This window comes from Bufo bufo, chromosome 2 (genome assembly GCF_905171765.1).
Source record: "Bufo bufo chromosome 2, aBufBuf1.1, whole genome shotgun sequence".
NCBI lineage: Eukaryota > Metazoa > Chordata > Amphibia > Anura > Bufonidae > Bufo > Bufo bufo.
Window position 1 is genome coordinate 297,611,477 of NC_053390.1, and position 21,808 is coordinate 297,633,284.

Consider the following 21,808-nt stretch of genomic DNA (forward strand, 5'->3'; position numbering starts at 1 on the left):
GCAATTAGTGGTAGCTATGGTTCGGCCACACTTGTGATTAGGGATGAGCGAATCTACTTTGGATGGAACATCTGAAGTCGATTTGCATAAAACTTTGTTTCAATTGCGTAAAAACTTAATAAATTGATTTCTACTGTAAACAAACATCTCCCAAACTCAGGTTCGGTTCCAAGTGGTATATTGGAACCGAACCAGTGTTCGGGAAATGTTTTTTTTACAGTAGAAATCAATTTATGAAGTTATTACACGATTGAAACAAAGTTTTATGCGAATCGAATGGGTCTGCATCCGTGATGCGGAATGCACACGGCTGGTGACGCGTGTATTGTGGAACCGCCATATGTGTCCCTCAATACGGCCACGGGTGCACTATGGCCGTGTGAACAAGCCCTAATACTGTACGGAGCGCTAGCTCCGTATAGTATTAAAACAAAGTTTTATGCGAATCGACTTCATATGTTTTAATCCGAAGTCGATTGGCTCATCCCTACTTGTGATAGCACCCTAAGGGTGCAGGTGAATATGCACATGGGTGCAGGTGAATATGCAGAAGATCCACACAAATTTCCATGCAAATTTCTGTGTGTTTCTGCACTCAAACTGTGCCAAAAAACACAATTTTGTAGATCTCACAATCATTTGAAAAGGGTGAAATCCACAACTAAAACTGCAAACATAATTGAAATGCTGTGGATTTAGATACCTGCATTCTGATTTGTTTAATCTAATATACTTTACCGGTACTGTACTATATGGTGCTTTTTTCCACACAGGAATCCATGCACAAAAACCACTAGTATTCTGCAACATGTACAGGTACCCTAAAAGGTAAAAAAACAAACCCTCTCCCCCCAAAGTCACAAAACCATGAAAAAAGTCATTGTTCTGTTGTGGGCTTTTCTGTGGTGGACATGCTGCCTTGAGCTACTTGTTGTGGGTTGCGTGCTTTACTGAAATGTCCTTCAGGTGAGGTTTGTATTGGACGGATGTGGGATTCTTGATCACTCTTAACTAGAGTCTCCTGGTTGAAAGGCTGATCTGGAAATGCTTCTCTTGCCGACGTGTTGTAATCTCCTTGAGTAGTCTGTCTTGTTTCTGGTCTCATCGTTGCAAGATAGTGATTTCTCATGGTGGAGACTGGTTGCCTGTAGCTCATGTTTCGAAGTGGACTAGAATATCGTGGGTCTTTCACATTCATGATGGCATTATCTCCAATTTGAAAATTCGTACAACCGGAAATATTTATTGTAGTTGCTGAAATGAGAAATGAGTCATTGTGTTCACAATACAAAAGCACAGAGGGTTTTCTTATTATATATGTGGAAAGGTAATGGAATTGCTGTCCTCAAGCACATCGATGCTGCTAATGGGTGGGTTATAGAATACTGAAGTGCACTGGTGTGCATAGAATAGAGGGGGGGGGGGGCTGTGAAAAGGATTACAATGGACCCCCCATTCCCCATTATGGTGTCAAGTTTAGTCACTAAGGATAGAAGGGCCTGGTATTTGTTTTCCTCTAAATACTCTTTACATTATCTTTGTACAAATTTGCCAACTACTTGCTTGCGAACAACACAATTCCTATTAAGAGGGGAGATATACATCAACTCTTGACATTCAGTAGCAAAGGGGATGTGCACAACCAGGGTTGGATTTCATCTGAATACCTTGGTTTAGTGATGAGCAAATCAGTTCTACCGATTCTGAATTTGGTCAAATTTCCCACAAAAATTCAGATTCTAACAAACCAGAATTTCTTGTGATTCATGTTGGGTGAATTGCACAGAGAAAGAGAGAACACATAATAATCCACTGAGATGAGACAAGCAAGTTAATTATTTTTCTAATAGGACAAGAATACTGAGTGTCTCAGGATTACACTTCTCTGACTGAGTTGTGCAAGCCAGTTCTCCTACCAAAAGGACAAGAGTACTGGGTATCTCAGTATTACACTTTGAATATCTTTCCCACAAACCCAAAAGGTATACAAATTAGCTTTCCTTCCAAAAAGAAAAGAACACTAAGACTATACGAAGTCAGCAAATGTAAGTGTAGTGACTTGGAGCAGTCTGGACATTTGCCTGTTTCCCCTACGCAAAGTCATGAACTTACTTTATTTCACTTTAAAGGATTAACTTGCACTGACTTATACTGCTTAATACTGTGTAACTGCATTTTACTGTATATGTATGTTGTGATATACTGTATATCCTGTTCATTTGCACTGCACTGTGGAAAGGGTTAATGAACACTGAGTGACTTTTGGGACTTTCTAGTTAATAAAGAGAAACTGGTACTTTTCCATAGTTACCATAAGAGTTGAAGAAGAGCATGTTTTAGAAGGAAAAAGTCTGACTTGTTTACCAACAAAACCAGACTGACCTTTTAAATGTCAGGTGTAGATGTTATTATGTCTGAAGGCTTGTTTTTGTCTGGAAAAATTGCTATGTCTTTGCCATTAAGTATTATTAGAGGTCTAATGCAAGTCTATGAGACACCAGAATTGTAACATTGTAACTGTTTGTGTCTCCACTCCACCTCTCCCAATAGAAGGTTCTTGTTCAGCTAGGAACTTTATATAAGGAAAGCAGTCAAAGCACCTAGTATTCTGCAATTAGGGATCAGTGGATAGAAGAAGAGTCATGCCAGTCTGTATGGGTGACCAGAAGAAGACGCTGAGATAGGGATGCTGAGCTACATACAGACCATGGGTCACCAGCCCTGTGACCAAGAAGCCAGCCAGACTACTGAACCACAGACCCTGGGCCTCCAGCCTTTGGCCAGTGTACCAACCTTCTGAGAGAGAGGGACAGCTAGCTCAGGCCTTTTCTCGGGATGAAACCCTTCTTCTGCCAGGGAGGAGACTGGAGAAGCCAGCCCTATGCATCGCCTGTATTGTTTTGCACTTGAGTTCCTCCAGTAAAGAAGCACAATGGTTTACTGCAGACCCTCACTCTTTGGACTTAATTCCCATTGGGGTGCACGTGGTGACACCTCAACCGTGTCTGTGGGACCCAGCACAGCGTTGGGGCCACCCCAAAACTGGACACTGCATAAGCTACTACGATTTGCATATATGTTTCCCAGAAAGGCAGAGCAGTGTTGGCTGGACTACAATACTCCTCATGCATACTTGTTGGTCTCCCTAATGAGAAAGAACATCTCTAAGTACCTCAAAGGGCACTCAGTTAACTAGAGCAATTTTTCTTTTGAGATACCCAGCCAGTTCTATTGTCGTTTTGAAAAGAGAATTGGCTTGCACATTTCATTTCCAGTGAAGTATTATGACTTGGTCTTTCAGCTTCTAGAACTAATATTTATTCTCTGAATCTTTTTATAAACATATGAGTCCTAGGAAACCAGAGACTGTTATATACCAATTTTAAGAGCAATTGGCGCATATTTGATTGGGGTAGAATCGGAATATAATTATTTTTTTTTATTTGTCGATGTGAAAAGAATTTCCAGAAATTCACTCATCTCTACATTGGTACATTGTAAATTCAGAAGCATGAACTTCTCAATGGACCTTATGTTTAACCTCAAAACTTTGTCAAATTTGATTGAAAATGGCAAGAGGGGTTGTTGAATGATCAAAAATATTTACAATGTGATTTGGAGACATCTGCTTAGGGCTTTTTAAAACTTAAAACCATTATGAACACAGCAGCCAGACTGTTTAGCGGTTATACTAACAACTGTGCTCTCTGTCGCTCATTACACTGTTTTCTGTATAAGTAAATTAAAAACTCAAGCAATGCTGCACCATCATGCATCTTTGTTCTCATCTCCATCTACAAACCAAGCCATGCTCTTCACGTAGCTAATGACTTATGACTTTCATCCTACCTTAGGACATCTTCTCGCCTGACTTCTCTCATGCTGCACTCATACTGTGGAACTCACAGCCTATTAGGCTCCTAACAAATAAATTTCTTTGAAAAGAGATCTATCTCACAAGACTATAGCCCATGTCCCACACACAAACTGACTTTGGAAATATCTTTATTCTTGGTGCAGCATATGTGTTAGTTCAGATACTGACAGGGTGAATAATTCATGTAGCTTTAGTTATATTCCCCTTGGTAACAAAATACAGTAGCTGCCCCCCCCCCCCCCCTCATGGGCATTGGGCTCTTTCCTTTTGTCTTATTTTTTGATCATTTTGAATTTAATATACCGTTTTGGCACTGTATAAATATAAAATTATTATTTTATTATTATAAGGTCTATTTTAGGTCCGGGTATAGTTTGGTAAATATACTTACGGTTAGATGTAGCAGGTTGAACAAAATTCTGAAAACAAGAACAAAAAGGGTTAATACCTTATGCTATTTGCACACATTGACTATTACTGTATACTTAAAGGGGCACTCTCAAGGTGATGGCATATTGGTAGGATATCTCACCATTGGGCAGTTGCAGTCCCCTGCCAACCCCATGACTGAGACCTCTGCTGAAGACCTTGCTTATTCTGTTCCAGTCTACACAACAAATCTAACAACATTTTTTTTTCTTACAGATTTAGGCTGCTTGCACACGACAGTGAAGAAAAAAAAACGTTAAAAATTTTTCATGGCCATTTTTCAACCATTTGTGCATCCATTTCTGTCTGTTTTTAATGACCATTTTGCATCCTTTTTTCATGGCTGTTAAATCCCAACCCCTGCAGTATACATTATGTTCCCCAAAAGTAATAATGTCCCCCATGGTGGCCCCAGCAGTAATAATGTCCCCCATAGTGGCCCCTAGTTGTAATAATGTCACCCATAGTGGTCCTCAGATGTAATGTTTATTTTTAGCAGAAAATAGAAATAATTTGCCTCATCCATTTGCACATGCAGGGACAGTCGCTCCTTACTTGATTCTGAAGGACCTGCCGAAGGAGCTGCGTTCAAGTGTGATGACGTCACCACGTGCTCCCAGCATGATCACATGGTGACGTCATCACACTTGAGCACAGGTCCTTTGGCAGGTCCTTTAGTATCAAGAGAGGAATAACTGTCCCTGCATGTGCAAGTGGATAAGGTGAGTGATTTTTATTTTTTGATAAAAACAAACATTACAGCCAAGGGCCACTATGGGGGGACAATATTACAACTAGGGGCCACTATGGGGGACATTATTACTGCTAGGGCCACCATGGAGGACATTATTACTTTTGGGGGACATAATGTATACTGATCAGAATCAAGAGAGGAGTGACTGTCACTGCATGTGCAAGTGGATGAGGTGAGTGATTTTTCTTTAACCTCTAAAAGGCCATATTGCACTATTGTACCAGTTTTTAACGGCCATTAGATGGGTGCACTACGGTCTAAGCAGCCATTGAAAATGGTCCCAGTGATTTCAATGAGGTCTGACTGGCCGGGAAAATGGCCAAAATAGGATATGTCCTATTTTTACACGGCTGCTATTTACTGGCCATTAGTAAAAACGCCTATGTGAATAGCCCCATAGACTGCAATGGTTCTGAAAATGGCCATATGACAGCATGTAGCCTTGCAGTACTTGAATAGGACTATACTACAGTTTCGGACAGTGGCCAGGCCACTACTGTGTAGGGAAAAAACAATGCTCTGAATCAGTGGTTTGTCCCAGAGGTTAGACCCCCACCGATAATAAAAATTATTGCTTATCTGTAACGCTCACGTCCACACACAACAGGGGGAAGGATAGTGACCACTGCGCTCCACCCTCACCCCTGGCCCTGCCTACTTGCCTCACGAGTCCTGATGACAGGGGACAACTGAATGACAGTCCCTTACTTAGGATATGTGCGGGGAAGACAGACAAGACAAAATACGGAACGTGAACGGACCGGGTCAGAACCAAGAGAGCTACGCAGTACAAAGGGTTAAGCAAAGAATTGTCAGGAGAAGCCGAGGTCAAATACCAGGAGAGTAGAGAAGTACCAGAGGAGTCCGCAAAGAGTAGTCAGGTGGGAGCCGAGGTCACAATACCAGGAGGGATGCGCAGTACAGGAGGAGCAGGCAAAGGATTGTCAGGGAACAGGATCAGGTGAGTATTCAGTAGTCCAACAAACAGCCAGGAACCTAGAATTAACAGGCAACCTGTGGCCAGCAGGCTGCCTGTATTATAGTGGGGTCTGAGGGTCATGTGACGTGGCCAGCGTCACATGACCGACAGACACACAAGTCGAGCACCGAGTGATCAGCTCGGCGCTCAAGGCAGACCTAGGAGCAGGGAGCCTCCCAGCTAGCAAAGCCGCCCTGGGAACGAGGCCAAACGCAGATCCTCGCTCCTGAAGCTAAGCAGCAGGTCTGCAGCTGATGGGAGACCGAGTGCGCCTTTGGCGCCCCATGACATTATCCTTGCAATATGCCGTTTTTAAGATGAGAATAACACTTTAACTGTGCTCCAAAGTTCTATTGCATTAATATTACATATAGTGTGTTCTATTGGATTTAGTTGGTGGACTGCTCATGTGTTCAATAGCACTGTTTGTGCTCTGTCTGCAAAATGATTATATCCCAAGCGGAATCCTATAGTCTTAAAGGAGGAAATGCATAGAGAGGAAAAGGGCAAAGCAGGATATAACAGGTTAAGATGCTGGTATAGTGTCATTCTTTTCAGGGTGAATTCCCTACTTTCCAAAAAGCATATAATAAGGGAAATTTTGAGTGATAGAGTTATCCTGGTCATGACCATCATCATCACCAGTTGAAGATTCCACCAAGTATTATTCAGAGCTTTTGTACTGTACAGAGACTAACAGGGGATCTGGTAGGCAGTGACGGGGGAATCGTGAGGTATTACTTTAAAAAAAGGGATTCTAAGACTTTTTTTTTTTTTATCTGGCTGGGCAACCATTTAATTCTCAAACATATGAAGTGGTACCAAACTGTACCTTCACTTTCAGTCTATAATGGCAGATGTACATGTCCTAGTAAATAAATTGCAATGTATTTTATACTAAAATATTCCTAATCCTAAAATTATCTAAAAATTATTTATATTGTACTAATGACTTATACTGTATGTATGTAATCCTGCATAAAAGTGACACATATAAATATAACAGTGAATACTATGGCGAAGAGATGGATTAGCCACCTGCATATCACTTTATAATAATTATCAGATAATTAACAATCTTGGACAAGCCCTCCAGTAGCCTAAAAAATAAATAAATCATGTTATACTGACCCCTTTCTCCAGCGCTGTTCTCTGTGGCCCTCGTCTGGTTCTACTGCCACTGCTTGTTTGTAAACGACGGTGGAGACGTTGCGGTATACAGCACGTGACCAATGCAACCAATCATTGTCCTCTGTGGTCTAACGCTGAGTGATTGGCTGAAGCAGTGACGTTCTGTACACCTACACATCACTGTGCATGTCACAATGTTGGTGGAGTGTAGGTATTTGGCGCTGGAGAAAGGGATGACTATAACATGAACTTTTAATTTAGGCTACTGGATGGCTTTTCTGAGATTGATAATTAGCTCAAACAGCCTATATAATTGCTTTCTTTGCCGACAGTCGGCTGCTCCTTCATTGAAAGAGACTGCTCTTTGTTGTTGTGGAAAGTTGTTGTGGATCACTAGTGCAATCTCTCGTCCTCATACAGATTAATGATTTCTGAGCAGCAGATCGCTGTTTAGACCACACGATCTGCTGCCCAGAAACTTCGATCGGTGGTGCTTGTGCTTCGCTCGTTCTTTGGTTGATCGGCGGCGCAATTACATGGCAGATTTTGTGGAACGACTGTTCGCAAGAACGGTCGTTCCCGATAATCTGGACGATTATTGACTCATGTAACTGCAGCTTAACTGTGACTGTTAACTTAGCTATCAGTATGAGATTTGAGTAAAGATAGTCAAATGAATGAAGGGGCTTGAAGGTCTGGGCCCCATAAGACAATACAATGCCCGGCAGTAGTATTAGTAAAAGCAAATCTTACACATTGCAAGCAAAAACACATGACTGTTATTGATCAGATCTGAAACTTTAAAGTCCTATTTTTTTGGATTGCTTTGGTAACTTACATAATAAGGTGGAAACAGTTGATTCCAATTTAGAGGAGGACCTGCAATAAAGCAAACAGATTTTTCCATAAGTGTTCATATATTCAGAGACTGTCTACGTTTGGGTTATCCAGTCATGTGAAAAGAAGTTTAAATGTTTGTATACTTAGGAGTGACACAAATTTCCCTGAAGACACCATTTTAAAAATGAGTCCAATGTCTGCTCTGTCCCTTTGTCATCTGACTATGCAGCATTTCCTGCTACGGCATACTGTCCCAACTGCCAATCACATGGGTTCCCCTGTAGTTTGCCACTCTTCCTTAGATGAAACATCATTTATGAAGTAGACATCCAGTTGCCATGCAAGTGCAGTACTCCAGGGGACTACTGCAAGGGTTAATTTCTATTGATTGACTTAATGCAATGTTTCTTGAGTTACATGTTGTGATTTGTTATATACATGCACTTAATGGCACTGAATGGACAACATATGTCATACAACTTGGCCAAATATGTTAAGTTGTCAGAATATAGACTAGACTTAGTGTTGAAGGAGTCTAGTCTGAAACAGCCTGGTTGAAAGATCTGTCTGTTCTATCTTCTGCACAACTAGGCCCTAGTTCAGAGAACCCTAATGTCTGACCCTACAACTGCCCAGAAAGCAGCCATACTACCAAAGTACTCCTGACAGAAAAACACACACAGAAATCAGAGAAGGTCTAGAACTCACAAGGCTGTGCGCTGGACTCAGACAGCAAGGTGTTGTGCTCGTTTATGGCAGAAAGGCTTTGTTGTTGTGGAAAGGAATATTACAAAAGCATCCTTCATACTTAGAGACGGATTGGCCATCTGTATCTTCCGTAAATTCCTGCACCCCTTAGTCCAGGAATTGCAGAAGGCAGTGGCGTAGCGAGGAGGGGGGCAGACAGGGCCCCAGGTGCAGAGGCTGGCCCTCCGCTCCCGGATTCACTGTTCTGCTGATATCTGGTGCTCCCCCAGCCAGCAGCGCTGTGTGTGGAAGCGCGTTGTCAGGTCAGGGAAGCAGGTAAGTATTTCAGTTTTTTTTTTTTTCATGGAGCTGGAGAAGGCACTGAGGGCAACAAGGAGGACAAAACTACAGTAAGGGGACACAAAAGTGGGCATAACTACAGTAAGGGGCACAAAAGTGGGCATAACTACAGTGAGGGGGCAGAAATATGGGCATAACTACTGTGAGGGCACAAAGGTGGGCATAACTACTGTGAGGAAGCACAAAGATGGGCATAACTACTGTGACAAGCACAAAGATGGGCATAATTACAGTGAGGGGCCACAAGGAGAACATAACTACTGTGAAGTGGCACAAAGGTGGGCATAACTAATGTGAAGGGGCACCAAAATGGACATAACTAATGTAAAGGGGCCACAAGATGGGCATAACTACTGTGAGGAGGCACACTGTGGGCATTTCAGCTGTAAAGGAGGCACAATGTGGGCATTAGTACTGTGAGGGGCCACAATGTTGGCATTTCAGCTGTAAAGGAGGCACAATGTGGGCACAAGTACTGTGAGGGGGCACAATGTGGGCATTAGTACCGTGTCGTAGCACTATGGGTAAATGCCCTAGATTACCCTGTTATACTTTGGGATGGCTCGGTCTTACAGGACCAGCACAGCGCCCCCTCGTAGGTATTTACCAGGTACCTGGATCCTCTCGCTGCTTCTTAATTATATAAAAAAATGTATGTGGTGAGCTAACCCCTTTAATATTAGCATTAAAATCTAGAATAATATGTTCTCAGCGCTATTTTTTAAGTTTTTACCTACTTTACGGCTTGATTTTATTGTATGCAGCTTCTGTTGACTGATCAGCATGCCTTCAAAGTACTCAATGAAGGTCACATAATAACACCAGATCTGTCAAAAGCAGCATATTGGCAGTTTGCTGTAGCAACAGGTTATGAGCTCTATACCACTGAGTAAAAATGAACTTAAAATTAAAGGGATTTTGCCATCACATACAATGGGGGCATTTCCCTAGGATATGGCCCCATTGTCTGATATGTGCGGGTCCCACCTCGGAAAGTAGTCGAGGGCGCACTGCGCATGCGCAGCCGTCCTCCATTAATTTCTATGGGGACGCTGAAAATAGCTGAGCGCCGGCTCGGCTATTTCCGTTGGCCCCATAGAAATGATTGGGAGCGGGGGTCGCGCATGTGCAGTGCGCTCCCATTCACTCGTATGGGAGCAGCGCTTGGTGGTGGCCGGACCCCGGGAAACCCAGGGTCCTCCAGCCACAACTCTCCACGCTCCTTTCTGACAATGGGGGCATATCCTAGCGATATATGCCCCCACTGTCTGTGATGGGAATACCCCTTTAAGTCCAAAACAGCAAAACTGGTGCTGAAGCTGTGATGTTTCACAAGACATCACCAGTTATATTTAATGACAGGGCTTCATTTTAAATATATTGCATTCAATGCAGCTTTGTGCAATGTAGAACGAAACCAATCAGTTTACACTGCGCCATATTCATTTTATATGGATACTGCAAATTTATACCTGTGCGAACCCACTGTGAAAATTTGCAGCGTATCAATTTGTCGCTGTCGATACACGCATATGCTAAACATATGCCTTAATAGGTCATACAAAAAGAACAAGGTCGTTTTCATAGGACAACCCCTTTAAGCCCTTCCCAACTAGAGATGTGATAGTGTAAGTAAGCGTCATACCCAATGAACAGCTGTAGTATTATAATGTAGTGATAGCTCAGGAATGAGTCCTGCCATTACCAGCAGGAGCCTCCTCATGTCATTTAAAGGGAATGTGTCAGTAAAATTTGTATCTGCCAGTTATAAACAGATAATGACGCATATCCTTTTTTTTCAATTCTGTTTTTATTGTCCGATTTAAGATTTTTTTAATTCTATTTCCTTAACATGATTATGAGGGCGACCATCTTGCCTGAGCCATTTAGACATATGCTTTACAGCAGCAACCATGGGCCATAGACAAAATAGTCAGGTGGGGACTCATTGCCTTCTATAGGAGAGTTTTCTAGGCATGCTCTGTGACCTGTGCATGGGTCAGGAGAGAGCTGATAAGTTGTGATATCACCGATTGTAAATGGTGGATCATGTGTAAACGTTATATGGTTGATATTTGTCATTGTAAATCACGCATGTCATGATTAGCAGATAACTGCAGTAAAGTGATCTTTACAGACCAGGTAGTGGCCAGTGTGAAAATTGCATGATTATAGGATTTTGTTAAGATTCTTAAAAAATATGTTTAACATAAAAACTTAATTTAAACGATAGGTCATTTTCTGATGACACAGTTTCTTTAACTCCTTTACTTGGACTTTTGAATACAAAGGATAAAATTATTGTTAATGTTTCCCAAATGGAACAAAAAAGTAAAGAAAAAATATGATTTATTCCATTGTATTTTTGCATTATCTCTCTTAAAGGGATTTTAACCCCCTTCAAGACCAAGCCAGTAGCACCATAAGGACCAAGCCACATTTTGCAAATCTTCACTTTACATGTATCACTTTATGTGGTAATAACTCTGGGATGCATTTACTTATACAAGCAATTCTGAGACTGTTTTCTTGTGACATATTGTACTTCATGTTGGTGGTAAATTGGAGTCAATATGTTTCACCTTTATTTATAAAAAATTCCAAAATTTACAGAAAATTTAGAAAAATTCTAAATTTTTTAAATTTTAATGTCTCTGCTTTTAAAGCAGATTGTGATACCTAATAAAATAGTTGCTACTGTACATTTCCAAGATGTCTACTTCATGTTGGCATCATTTTGTAAATGTCATTTTATTTTTTAGGACGTTAGAAGGCTTTTAGAATTTTAGAAGCAAATCACTTTGTGGGGCTTACATAGTAGAAACCACCCATAAATGACCCCATTTTAGAAACTACACCCTTCAAGTTATTCAAAACTAATTTTACAAACTTTTTTAACCCTTTAGGTGTTCCACAAGAACATATTTTCCATTTTAGTCTATTTTTCCCTATAACACAGCAAGGGTTTACAGCCAACGAAAACTCAATATTTATTACCCTGATTCATTAGTTTACATGTGGTGGTAAACTGCTGTATGGGCACACGGAAGGGCGCAGAGGGAAAGGAGTGCCATATGAATTTTGGAGGGCAGATGTCGCTGGGATAATTTTAAGTTGACATGTCATTGAAGACCCCCTTATGCACCCCTAGATTGGAAACTCCCAAAAAGTGACCCCACTTTGTAAACTATGGGATGAGGTGACCGTTTCATTGGTACTATTTTTGGGTATATATGATTTTTGATTGCTCAATATTATGCTTTTTGTGAGGTAAGGTAACCAAAACAAGCTGTTGTGGCACAGTTTTTATTTTTTGTTTTTTTATGGAGTTCTCTTGACAGGATAGATCATGTGTTGCTTTTATAGAGCAGGTTGATACAGACGCGAAAATACCAAATAAGTGTATTTTTGTTGTTTCAGTTTTACATAATAAAGCATTTTTGAAAACAAAAATAATGTTTTTGTGTCTTCATTTTCTAAAAGCTACATTTCTTTTATTTTTCTGCCAATCCTCTTGTGCAGGGGCTCTTTTTTGCAGGAAGAGTTGATATTTCTATTGGTACAATTTTTGGGTACATATAATTTTTGATCAATTTTTATGACACTTTTTTGGGGCAAGGTGACCACAAAAATAGCTATTTTGGAACAGTTTTTTTTTTTAACAGCGTTCAACTGAGGGGGTAGATCATGTGATATTTTTATAGAGCAGGTCATTACGGAAGTAGCAATACCTAATATGTTTATTTATTTATTTTTATTTCAGTTTTATACAATAAAAGCATTTGTGGAAAAAAATCTTTTGTTTTTTTGTGTCACCATTTTCTGAAAGCTATATATTTTTTTAATTTTTCTGTCTTGTGTAGGGGCTCATTTTTTGTGGAAAAAGTTTTATAGGAAGCATTTTTGGGTACATATGATTTTTTTGATCACTCAATATTACACTTTATGTGGCAAAGTGACCAAAAATTGGTTCTTTTGGCAGAGTTTTTATTTTATTTTTTTCTGGAATTCACCTTAGGGGTTAAATCATGATATTTTTATAGAGCAGGTTGTTATGAACGTGACAATATCTAATATGTCTACTTTTATTTATATATTTCAGTTTTACACAATAAAAACATTTTTGAAAAAAAAAATCATGTTTTTAGCATCTCTATTTTCTGAAAACCATATTTTTTATTTTTTTTGCAGGAAGAGATGATGGTTTGATTGGTACCATTTTGGGTTGCATATGACTTTTAGATCGCTTGGTATTACACTTTTTGTGATGAAAGGTGACAAAAAATGGCATTTATTGCACAGGTTTTTTTTTTATGGTGTTCACATGAGGGGGTAGATCATGTGATATTTTTACGTGGTGATACTTAATGTCTACTTTTTTTTACATTTTATTTCAATTTTACACTATAAAAGAATTTTTGAAGACAAAAGAATCATGTTTTAGTGTCTCCATTTTCTGAAAGCATATTTTTTTTTTATCTTTTGGTCGATTGTCTTATGTATGGGCTAATTTTTTGCAGGAAGAGATGATGGTTTGATCGGTACTATTGTGGGGTACATGTGTCTTTTTGATCACTTGGAATTACACTTTTTGTGATGAAAGGTGACAAAAAATTGCATTTTTTGCAGTTTTTATTTTTTTATGGTGTTCACCTGAGGTGGTAGATTATGATTTTATATAGCTGGTCATTACAGATGTGGCTATCTAATATGTATGTTTTTTTTTTTTTAAAACATATTTTTATGGTGAGGGGGCTTTTTTTTCTTACTTGAAACTTTTATTTTTTTTTTGTTAAAAAACACACATTTTTTTACTTTTTATATTTGTCCCACTGTGGGACTTTACCTGTTCAGGGTTTGATCCCTGTTTCAATTCAGTACAATACATTCTATATTGTACTGAATTGAACTGTCAGCATCTTACACAGTAAGACGCTGACAGTTGCCTAGGAGATCCAGCCCACAGGCTGGATCTCCTAGGCTTCCGTAGCTGGCAGGCCCTGATGCCTGTCAACCATCGGCCCCCGGTCACCACAGCACAGGGGGCCTATGGAGTCAGAGCGCTGACTGTGGCATGTGAAAGGGTTAATCCTCCGGCACCACTGCATACAGCGATGTCGGCGGATACAGCAGGGGCCCGGCAAGAAGCCACATTCCCTAACGTACATGAACGTGAAAATGCGTGAAGGGGTTAATATTGGATAAGTCATCAATATCCGAGAAGCGTGGGTCTGACACCCGGCACCCCCGCCGATCAGTTGGTTGAAGAGAAGGCCGCGCTCCGTGCGAGTGCAGCCTTCCCTTCATTGTTTACCTGCTCGCCGTCGACAGTGCAGCAGCGAGCAGGTGTAATTTCAAGCCGTCCCATTCATGTGCTTTCTGAAGAAGAAATTTACCTGTGGAATATTGAGAAGGATGTCCATAGTTAGGTCCCTGGATGATAAAAAGAATATGTATGCATTAGTGAACTTTAATGCTAACATATAGAGTATACAAATGCCACTGCAATATAAAGACTGTATACATATATAACAAGGATATTCTATACCATAACTCCTGGTGGGTAACCGGGCGGTAAAGTTACTTGAGGACCTCTTAGATGTTGACTTTGTGAAGAACTCCTTATAGGCACCGACTCTGAAGGACAAATATGAAAATTTAAAGAATCACTTGAGTATTAGAATTAAGTACAGATGTAGCTGAGCTAAAATTTACTGTGATAACACGTCACAGTGTTATCGTGACAAAAGCCATTTAAATCCATTGAAAAAGTAAATTAACATTTTCTTGCCGTTGTTTACTTAACTCATTAACCATCAAGTTTAGCTCTACATCAGTACTAATAGCAAGTAGTGATATTAGGGTATGACCACACAAGACAAAAAAAAAATCAGTGACAAAAAATCTGTGAGAAATCCACCATATTGAAGTGGATTAGCAGTGGATTTCATCATAGGCAAAGCAAAGAGTGAAATCTTTTGGGAAAATCTGCAGCATAAATTGACATGCTGGAGATCTAAAATCAGCACTGCAGGTCAACTTCTGGTACAGATTTTTTTTCTGCAACATGTGTATGAGATTAAGTTAAATCTCACTCACTTTGCTGCAAAATTCCCCTAAAGTGCTTTTTTTGCACTATGTAGGAGTATCACCTATTCATAGAATAATAGATAGACCCAACTGATGGGATTCACAGATGGCAAGGATGGAGAACCCAATCCCCCATTCCTTCTCCTGTGGGCGGTCATGGTGGAGAGGAGTTGTATGCCACTGAAGTTGGTGAATTAGAAACAAACAGACCCTGTCCTGGGAATGCCCAAAATAGTGCATCACCACCTGCTTATGGGCAGTGAGTACACAAACTCCACCCATTTTTGGCCTAGGACAGCCAAAATTTGCATGGACTGTCTCTGAAAATTATGGACAGTCCCAGCAAATTCAGGACTGTTGGTAAAACTATTGCGAGCGCAGTCATCTTTCCATACACTCCTTTCCACTGAGGCTATACACAGGAATAGGAGAAATGGCAATCCCGCTTTCTAGCAACCATAGGGATGGTTAAAATGTGATGTGAACAGAGCCTTATTCTGTTGCACAAGTGGTCATCAGAAAAGTTCAGAGTGAAATATGTGAAGCATTTCTATCATATCTTTAGTAGTTCATAATGCCGAGATTCATATACGCCCAAATAATAGGACCTATGGACAGGACTATTCTAATGTGACACTACATAAGCTTTTCTGGACTGGTATTATGGCTTGTTTATATTGTTTCAGGTTTACTTCTTTAATGTGTTCTTTATGAGCAAAGTAGCCTATATAACATACGGCTCATTGTCTGTCCCATGGCTATAATTAAGCTGTGTATTCTATCTATACTTTTCTTCCCAAAAAGAGACTAGGAAAGATTTTTCTTCTTCCTCTGGTAGAGATTTATTGGGGTTATTTATCAAACTGATGTAAAGTAGAACTGGCTTAATTGCCCATAGCAACCAATCAGATTCCACCAGAGGCGGATTAGCCATAGATCTTACAGGGAAATTTCCCGGTGGGTCGATGCCCAGTATCACTTGGAACCAAAACCGAGTTCGGTAAAACATTTTTAACAGTAGAAATACATTTCTGAAGTTATTACCCGAAGTCTCGCAAGACTTCGCAAAGTAAGACTTCGCAAAGTAATAACTTCGGCTTATCGGAGCCAATACATAAAAAAAAAAATTTGAGCAAAGTTTTATGTGAATCGACTTCTGATGCGAAGTTTTATGTGAATCGACTTCTGATTTGCTCATCCCTAGCCACCACAGGGGGACAACTTTTGGGGCAATATATTGTGCTACACTGTGGTATTTTGCACTATAGTATTGCTGACGCCGCCTACTTGTGTTGCCCCGCCTTATGACAAGACCTGCCTATAACATGGGGCCACTTTTAGTTTTTTTTTTCCAGGGCGACTTTAGGTTCCCAGTCCGCCCCTGGATTCCACCTTTCATTTTTGATAGCTTCTTTGGAAAATAAATAGTGGAATTTGATTGGTTGCTATGGGCAACTAAACCAGTTCTACTTTACACCAGTTTAATAAATGACCCCATTAGTCCTGGAAATACTGACCACAGGTTTGACTGTGTGAATGAGCTCAAAGAGTCTCGAAGCGAACCCAACCCAACATGTATGATCCCATTTCACCTTTTCATTCATCCCATTCTCTTAACCCCTTCTCACCAGGGTTGTCAATCGTCCAGAAATTTCTGAACAGTCCGTAAAAACTGAACTTTTTTATTATGTCCGTCAAAAAAATAAATATATATATATATATATATATATATATATGCTTCTGTGATTATTTTGAAGATGCTGGTACTTGAATAGATTATCATCAGTTTTCAGCTCACAGTAAGGGCTCTTGCACACAAACATATTTTCTTTCCACTTCTGTTCCGTTTTTTTTGCGGACTGTATGCGGAAATATTCACTTCAATGGGTCCGCAAAAACAACGGAAGATACTCTGTGTGCATTCCGTTTCCGTATTTCCGTTCCGTAAAAAAGTAGTGCATGTCCTATTATTGTCTGCAAATCATTGTCCGAGGCCCCATTCAAGTCAATGGGTCCGCAAAAAATACGAAACGCACACGGAACACATCCATATGTCATCCGTATTTTGCGAATCCATACTGTAGAAATGCTATGCGCAGCCTATATTGCTCATGTGTTTGGTGATTAATAAGTTACTGTTTCCGTTTCCGACCCGCAAAAACGGATCGCTTACGGAAACCATACGGATATGTTTTGTGGAATAACGGAACAGAAGAGAACTTAAATCAGAGAAAAAAAAAACTCAGATACGGAACAACGGATCCGTGAAAAACGTACCGCAAAACAACGGTCGTGTGCATGAGCCCTAAATGCTGGTAATGAGTTCTTATCAGTATATTGTGCTATAGACCTGTATTATTTATAGTCTTTATAATTTATTATGGTTTTCCAATTTGTATGTAAAAAATGTTGGCTGTTCGTGATTTTGGGAGAAGTTGACCAAAAAAAAAGGAAAATTCTGCTTGGCAACCCTGATTCTCACATTGCAGTGTAATAATATGTAATAAGCATGTCATACCTGCAAACTGCCATACTACTAAGTGATAAAGATGTTTACCTGGGTAATACATAGATTTAGGTCTGTAATGAGATCCCTGTGTGACAAAATGAATAAATAAGCATTAATGCAAGCTAGTATATTGTATGTACGGTATGTATGTGTATATATATAAGTTGAAAGTGATATTGCTGTCATACCAGAGCTCCTCGTGGGTGACCTTGTTGTGGAATTTCTGGACGAACCCTTGGAGGCTGATGTGGCATTTTGTGGGGCACAGACTCTGAATGGCAAAAAGGGAAATATAAAGAATCTCTTATATGAAAAATTATGTCTTGAGAAATATGGAAGTGGTTTTCCCACTATCACATTTATAACCTGTACACTGGATAGGTGACAAATGTTAGATTGATATGTGTCTGACTCCAGTTTTTGGCCACAGTGAAGAGTTGTGTAAAGTTGCATACAAATCCTTCCCACTGTGGCTAAACACAGGAGACGCATGGGACTAGGGTGCCCTAGGAACCATCACTTAGATGCATGATAATTGTGGATAAACCACGTAAATAGATTAATGGCTATTTACCCGATAATGCAGGTGAGGCTTGAGAAAATCTCAGAGTATGTAATCTGTGAACCATGTCCGACATTTCTTTAGTATTTACAGACGCTGTGTCCTTTTTATATGAAATATCGTTTGTATTACCAGAAGACACAGGAGAATCCTTAGGAACAGGAAAATGCTAAATCAATTCCATATCACACACAAAATAAGCATAGTTAATTATCCAGATAAAACCTAATAAATTATCTAAACGACCAATGTTAGGCAAATGGCGCAAAAGAAATAATATTCAGCATGAGACTGCATTATCTATTCCTTGATTTGCACAACACTTTTTACTGAAGAGGTAAGTACTACATAATATTAAGAAACTACTATTTATGTCTTTTTCCAATTTCAACCGTGACAAATAGGGTAGTAAGGCAATGTATTTCACATCATTGTGCAACACTCCACAAATGAAAGCATGGCCCAACTGACTACTGGGGTTTGCCACCTACTTAATTCACAAAGTATTTGGGGAAGACTTATCCTGTCTTTGATTTAGACAGTATACATTTAAGGCCCTATTTCCCAGGATGATTTTTGGGCCCAGTGTAACTGTGCTGCAGATTAGCTGGCAAATGAGAGTTTACTCATTTGCATTGTTGAAGCAGCATTAGGGCAGGTTTATAACATTGCATTTTTGTTGCTATTTAACCTCCTAACAGTCCTTTTAAAATTGGAAAAACCCTCCCAAAATTGTCTCTTTTTATTGTAGATTTTTAATGTGTGTCTGCAGTAAATATTGTTGCCAAACAACTCAGGGGACACAATTGCATTTCTAACCCCTCAGTGACATAATTAATCCCCCTTTGTGTTCTAGCAGTCATAACTTTTTTTATTCTATTTTGTATTTTTATTTTGTGGGATTAGTTGTGAGTTTTTTTTAGAAAACCATATTTGGGGTATATATAGTGTGTTAACTTTTAATTTTATTATGTGGGTCTGTACAATAATAATACCATATATATTTACTTTATTTTTTTCTCCTGCAGCCTGTCAGCTCTGCAACTGCTACTCCCCCTCCTCCTCCAGACTGACAGGGAAGGGGGGGGGGGGGCAGCTGCTTTAGCTGCTCATATCTCTGGGTTGGTTTTGTATTGTTTGAAAGCTGGCATTCCAATCTTTCAAACAGTGCCAGAGCATTATCTTCAGTACATGGGAAGATATCACTGTTAGAAATTGGGATGCTGGGAATACAGCTGAATGTGAAAGTAAACCACTTGATTTCTAACAGTGATATTTTCTCTGTTGCTTGGACTGCTGTCATATTGGTCTTGTATGAAAGCCTGGAATGCTTTAAAAAAAAGACCATTTGCAGGCTTCTAGCTGCTACCATTGAGAAGATATCAGCATCTAAAGCTGCCCCCCCCCCCCCTTCCACTTCTGCCCAAGCTCAGCTCGGGCAGAACAGTTAAGTACTTTTCACACTGAAGAAAAAAAAAGAGGCTCCAGCACCAATTGTAGAAGTTTTTTCCGGTCCTGATTTTTATTCACCAAAATTTGTTCAAAGTATATACAAACACAGTGGCACAAGTTCCCACTCTTCCCCAGTTGATTTACGCGTTTCGAATGATGATGTTCTTAGTCATACTTTTCCCACTGCCCAAGCTGAGCTCGGGCAAAACAGTTAGGTGGTTAAAAGGGTTTTGCTTTTGCCTTTCTCGCACTTTGGTGGCATATTGCTAGCATATGTCAACAATGTCCGATAGGTGTGTATCCCACCTCTGGGACCCACACTTATCAGACATTGGTGGCATATCCTAGCGATATAAGTGCAAGATAGGCTTTTAATAACCCATCAAAAACATATTAAAATACACATAGAAAATGCATGCACTGTTACCACAGTTGCAACTTTACAGGTGACACATGTTAAATCAGTTTGTTTTGCCTGTAAAAACCGCATTGGAAACTGCAGTAAAGATGCACATATTTTTTAAAAATTCTAAGCGTTTTTGATGCATTTTTAAAAAGCAGCAAAACAGCAATGTGCACTCACTAAAGCCCCTATTAGACCCCATGATTATCAGCAAATCATCAGTAACAAGTGTTCATAGGAGTGCTTGTTCCCTATGTAACCAGTGATGTGCTGCCGATAATGAATAGAACGATTTTTGTCTAATGGGCAGTATAATACCACTCTTAGAATAAAGAGTCTAGAGATGCACCAGATTTATCACAGTGGCTGATTCTGGATGATAAATCTACTGCATTTTTAGACTGTCTAGTCAAAGTTTATACCACCTATTAGTTGGCTAAGGGTAGGTTCACGTTTGCATTTACCTGATCTGGTAGGCTGTTCCAGCAGAGAACACCTGCCGGCATCCACTAGATTTGGGCTAGCTGGATACTGCTGTTCACCGCCAGACCCCATTTACTATAATGGGATCTGAATCCAGCATTGAATGGAGGTATCCAGCTAGGCCGGATCTCATGAACTCTGTCAGACTGTTCTCTGCCAGGACAGCCTGCCAGATCAGGTAAATGCAAGTGTGAACCTACCCTTACTTCCAGCCAGATGTTTTCAACAAAATTGTAGTGCATTTTGATGCACAGTAATGCATCTCAAGTCATGTCCCTTTCTGGAAAGCCATGCCCACTTGTTGATAAGCCACACCCACTTGCTGCTCGAAGTGCAAAAAGTGTCTACGGTTGGGTTCACATCACGTTCTTCCCATAAGTTTAACCTATACAAAAAAGGTATCCATTAAACGGATGCCTCATACTTATGCCATACAGTGGCATCTGTGCACCATAGAGTTCCATTGTAAAAAAGAAAAGTATACTTTTTTTACCTTTTTTTTTTTTTTACTGGACTCTGCAGGATAGAAGAATGGGGTGTGCTACGTTTTTGTATCTTTTTTTCTAATATATACGTCAAATGGAGGCATAAACATGATGTGAACCCACCCTAAGACACTTAAAGGGGTTATTCTGGAAAAGATAATTATGACCTATTTTCAGGATAGGTCATTATTATCACAACGGCAGGGTTCCAAGTCCTAGCACCTTCATCGATCAACTGTTTCAGGGAGCCGCTACGCTCACCAAAGCTACAGGTGAGCGCTACAGGCTTCCAGCAGCTTTCCAAGCATGGTGCAATACATAATATAGTGGCTGTGCTTGGTATTTCTATAAATATATCAGCCACAGCACTCATCCAACTTGGTGATTTTGTAGGGTGCTCGTCCTTTTCTGGTCCTAGAGAAATTATTAATTGTAATTGGAGTGCTGAGGAGGCCGCAGCACTTACCGGAGCACCGTAGCCTCTACAAACAACTGATCTGCATGGGTACCGGAAGTTGGACCACCACTGATCAGATATTGTTGACCTATCCTGACGACAGAAATTTTAAAGAAGAATATCCAGCTCAATTCAGGTGAAATTATAAATGACCTTTATTCCAGCGTTAAAATCCGTAATGCAAGTATACATCTACGCGCTTCAGACCTCTTAGATATATGGGTCCTTCCTCATGACAAGCATGAATATGAAATGGAAGCAGCTTATAATTTCACCTGAATTGAGCTGGATATTCTTCTTTCAAATTTCT

The 21,808-nt window shown here is 40.0% G+C and overlaps 1 protein-coding gene across 2 annotated transcripts in view; it reads right to left on the bottom strand.

Moving 5' to 3' along the window:
• Positions 1–332: 332 nt before the first annotated feature.
• RIPK3 (receptor interacting serine/threonine kinase 3) overlaps positions 333–21,808 on the bottom strand; it is a 62,965-nt gene continuing 41,489 nt past the window's right edge. Inside the window, exons 8-15 of one of the 2 annotated variants that reach the window (XM_040416791.1) lie at positions 18,231–18,369; positions 17,845–17,927; positions 17,705–17,741; positions 14,606–14,694; positions 14,454–14,490; positions 8,009–8,049; positions 4,269–4,296; positions 333–1,254 (exon numbers count right to left, since the gene is read on the bottom strand). In XM_040416791.1, the coding sequence (XP_040272725.1) occupies positions 878–1,254; positions 4,269–4,296; positions 8,009–8,049; positions 14,454–14,490; positions 14,606–14,694; positions 17,705–17,741; positions 17,845–17,927; positions 18,231–18,369 (831 nt within the window). In that variant the 3' untranslated portion in view covers positions 333–877. The remainder of the gene's footprint in view (positions 1,255–4,268; positions 4,297–8,008; positions 8,050–14,453; positions 14,491–14,605; positions 14,695–17,704; positions 17,742–17,844; positions 17,928–18,230; positions 18,370–21,808) is intronic. The other variant, XM_040416790.1, reaches the window with a different exon arrangement.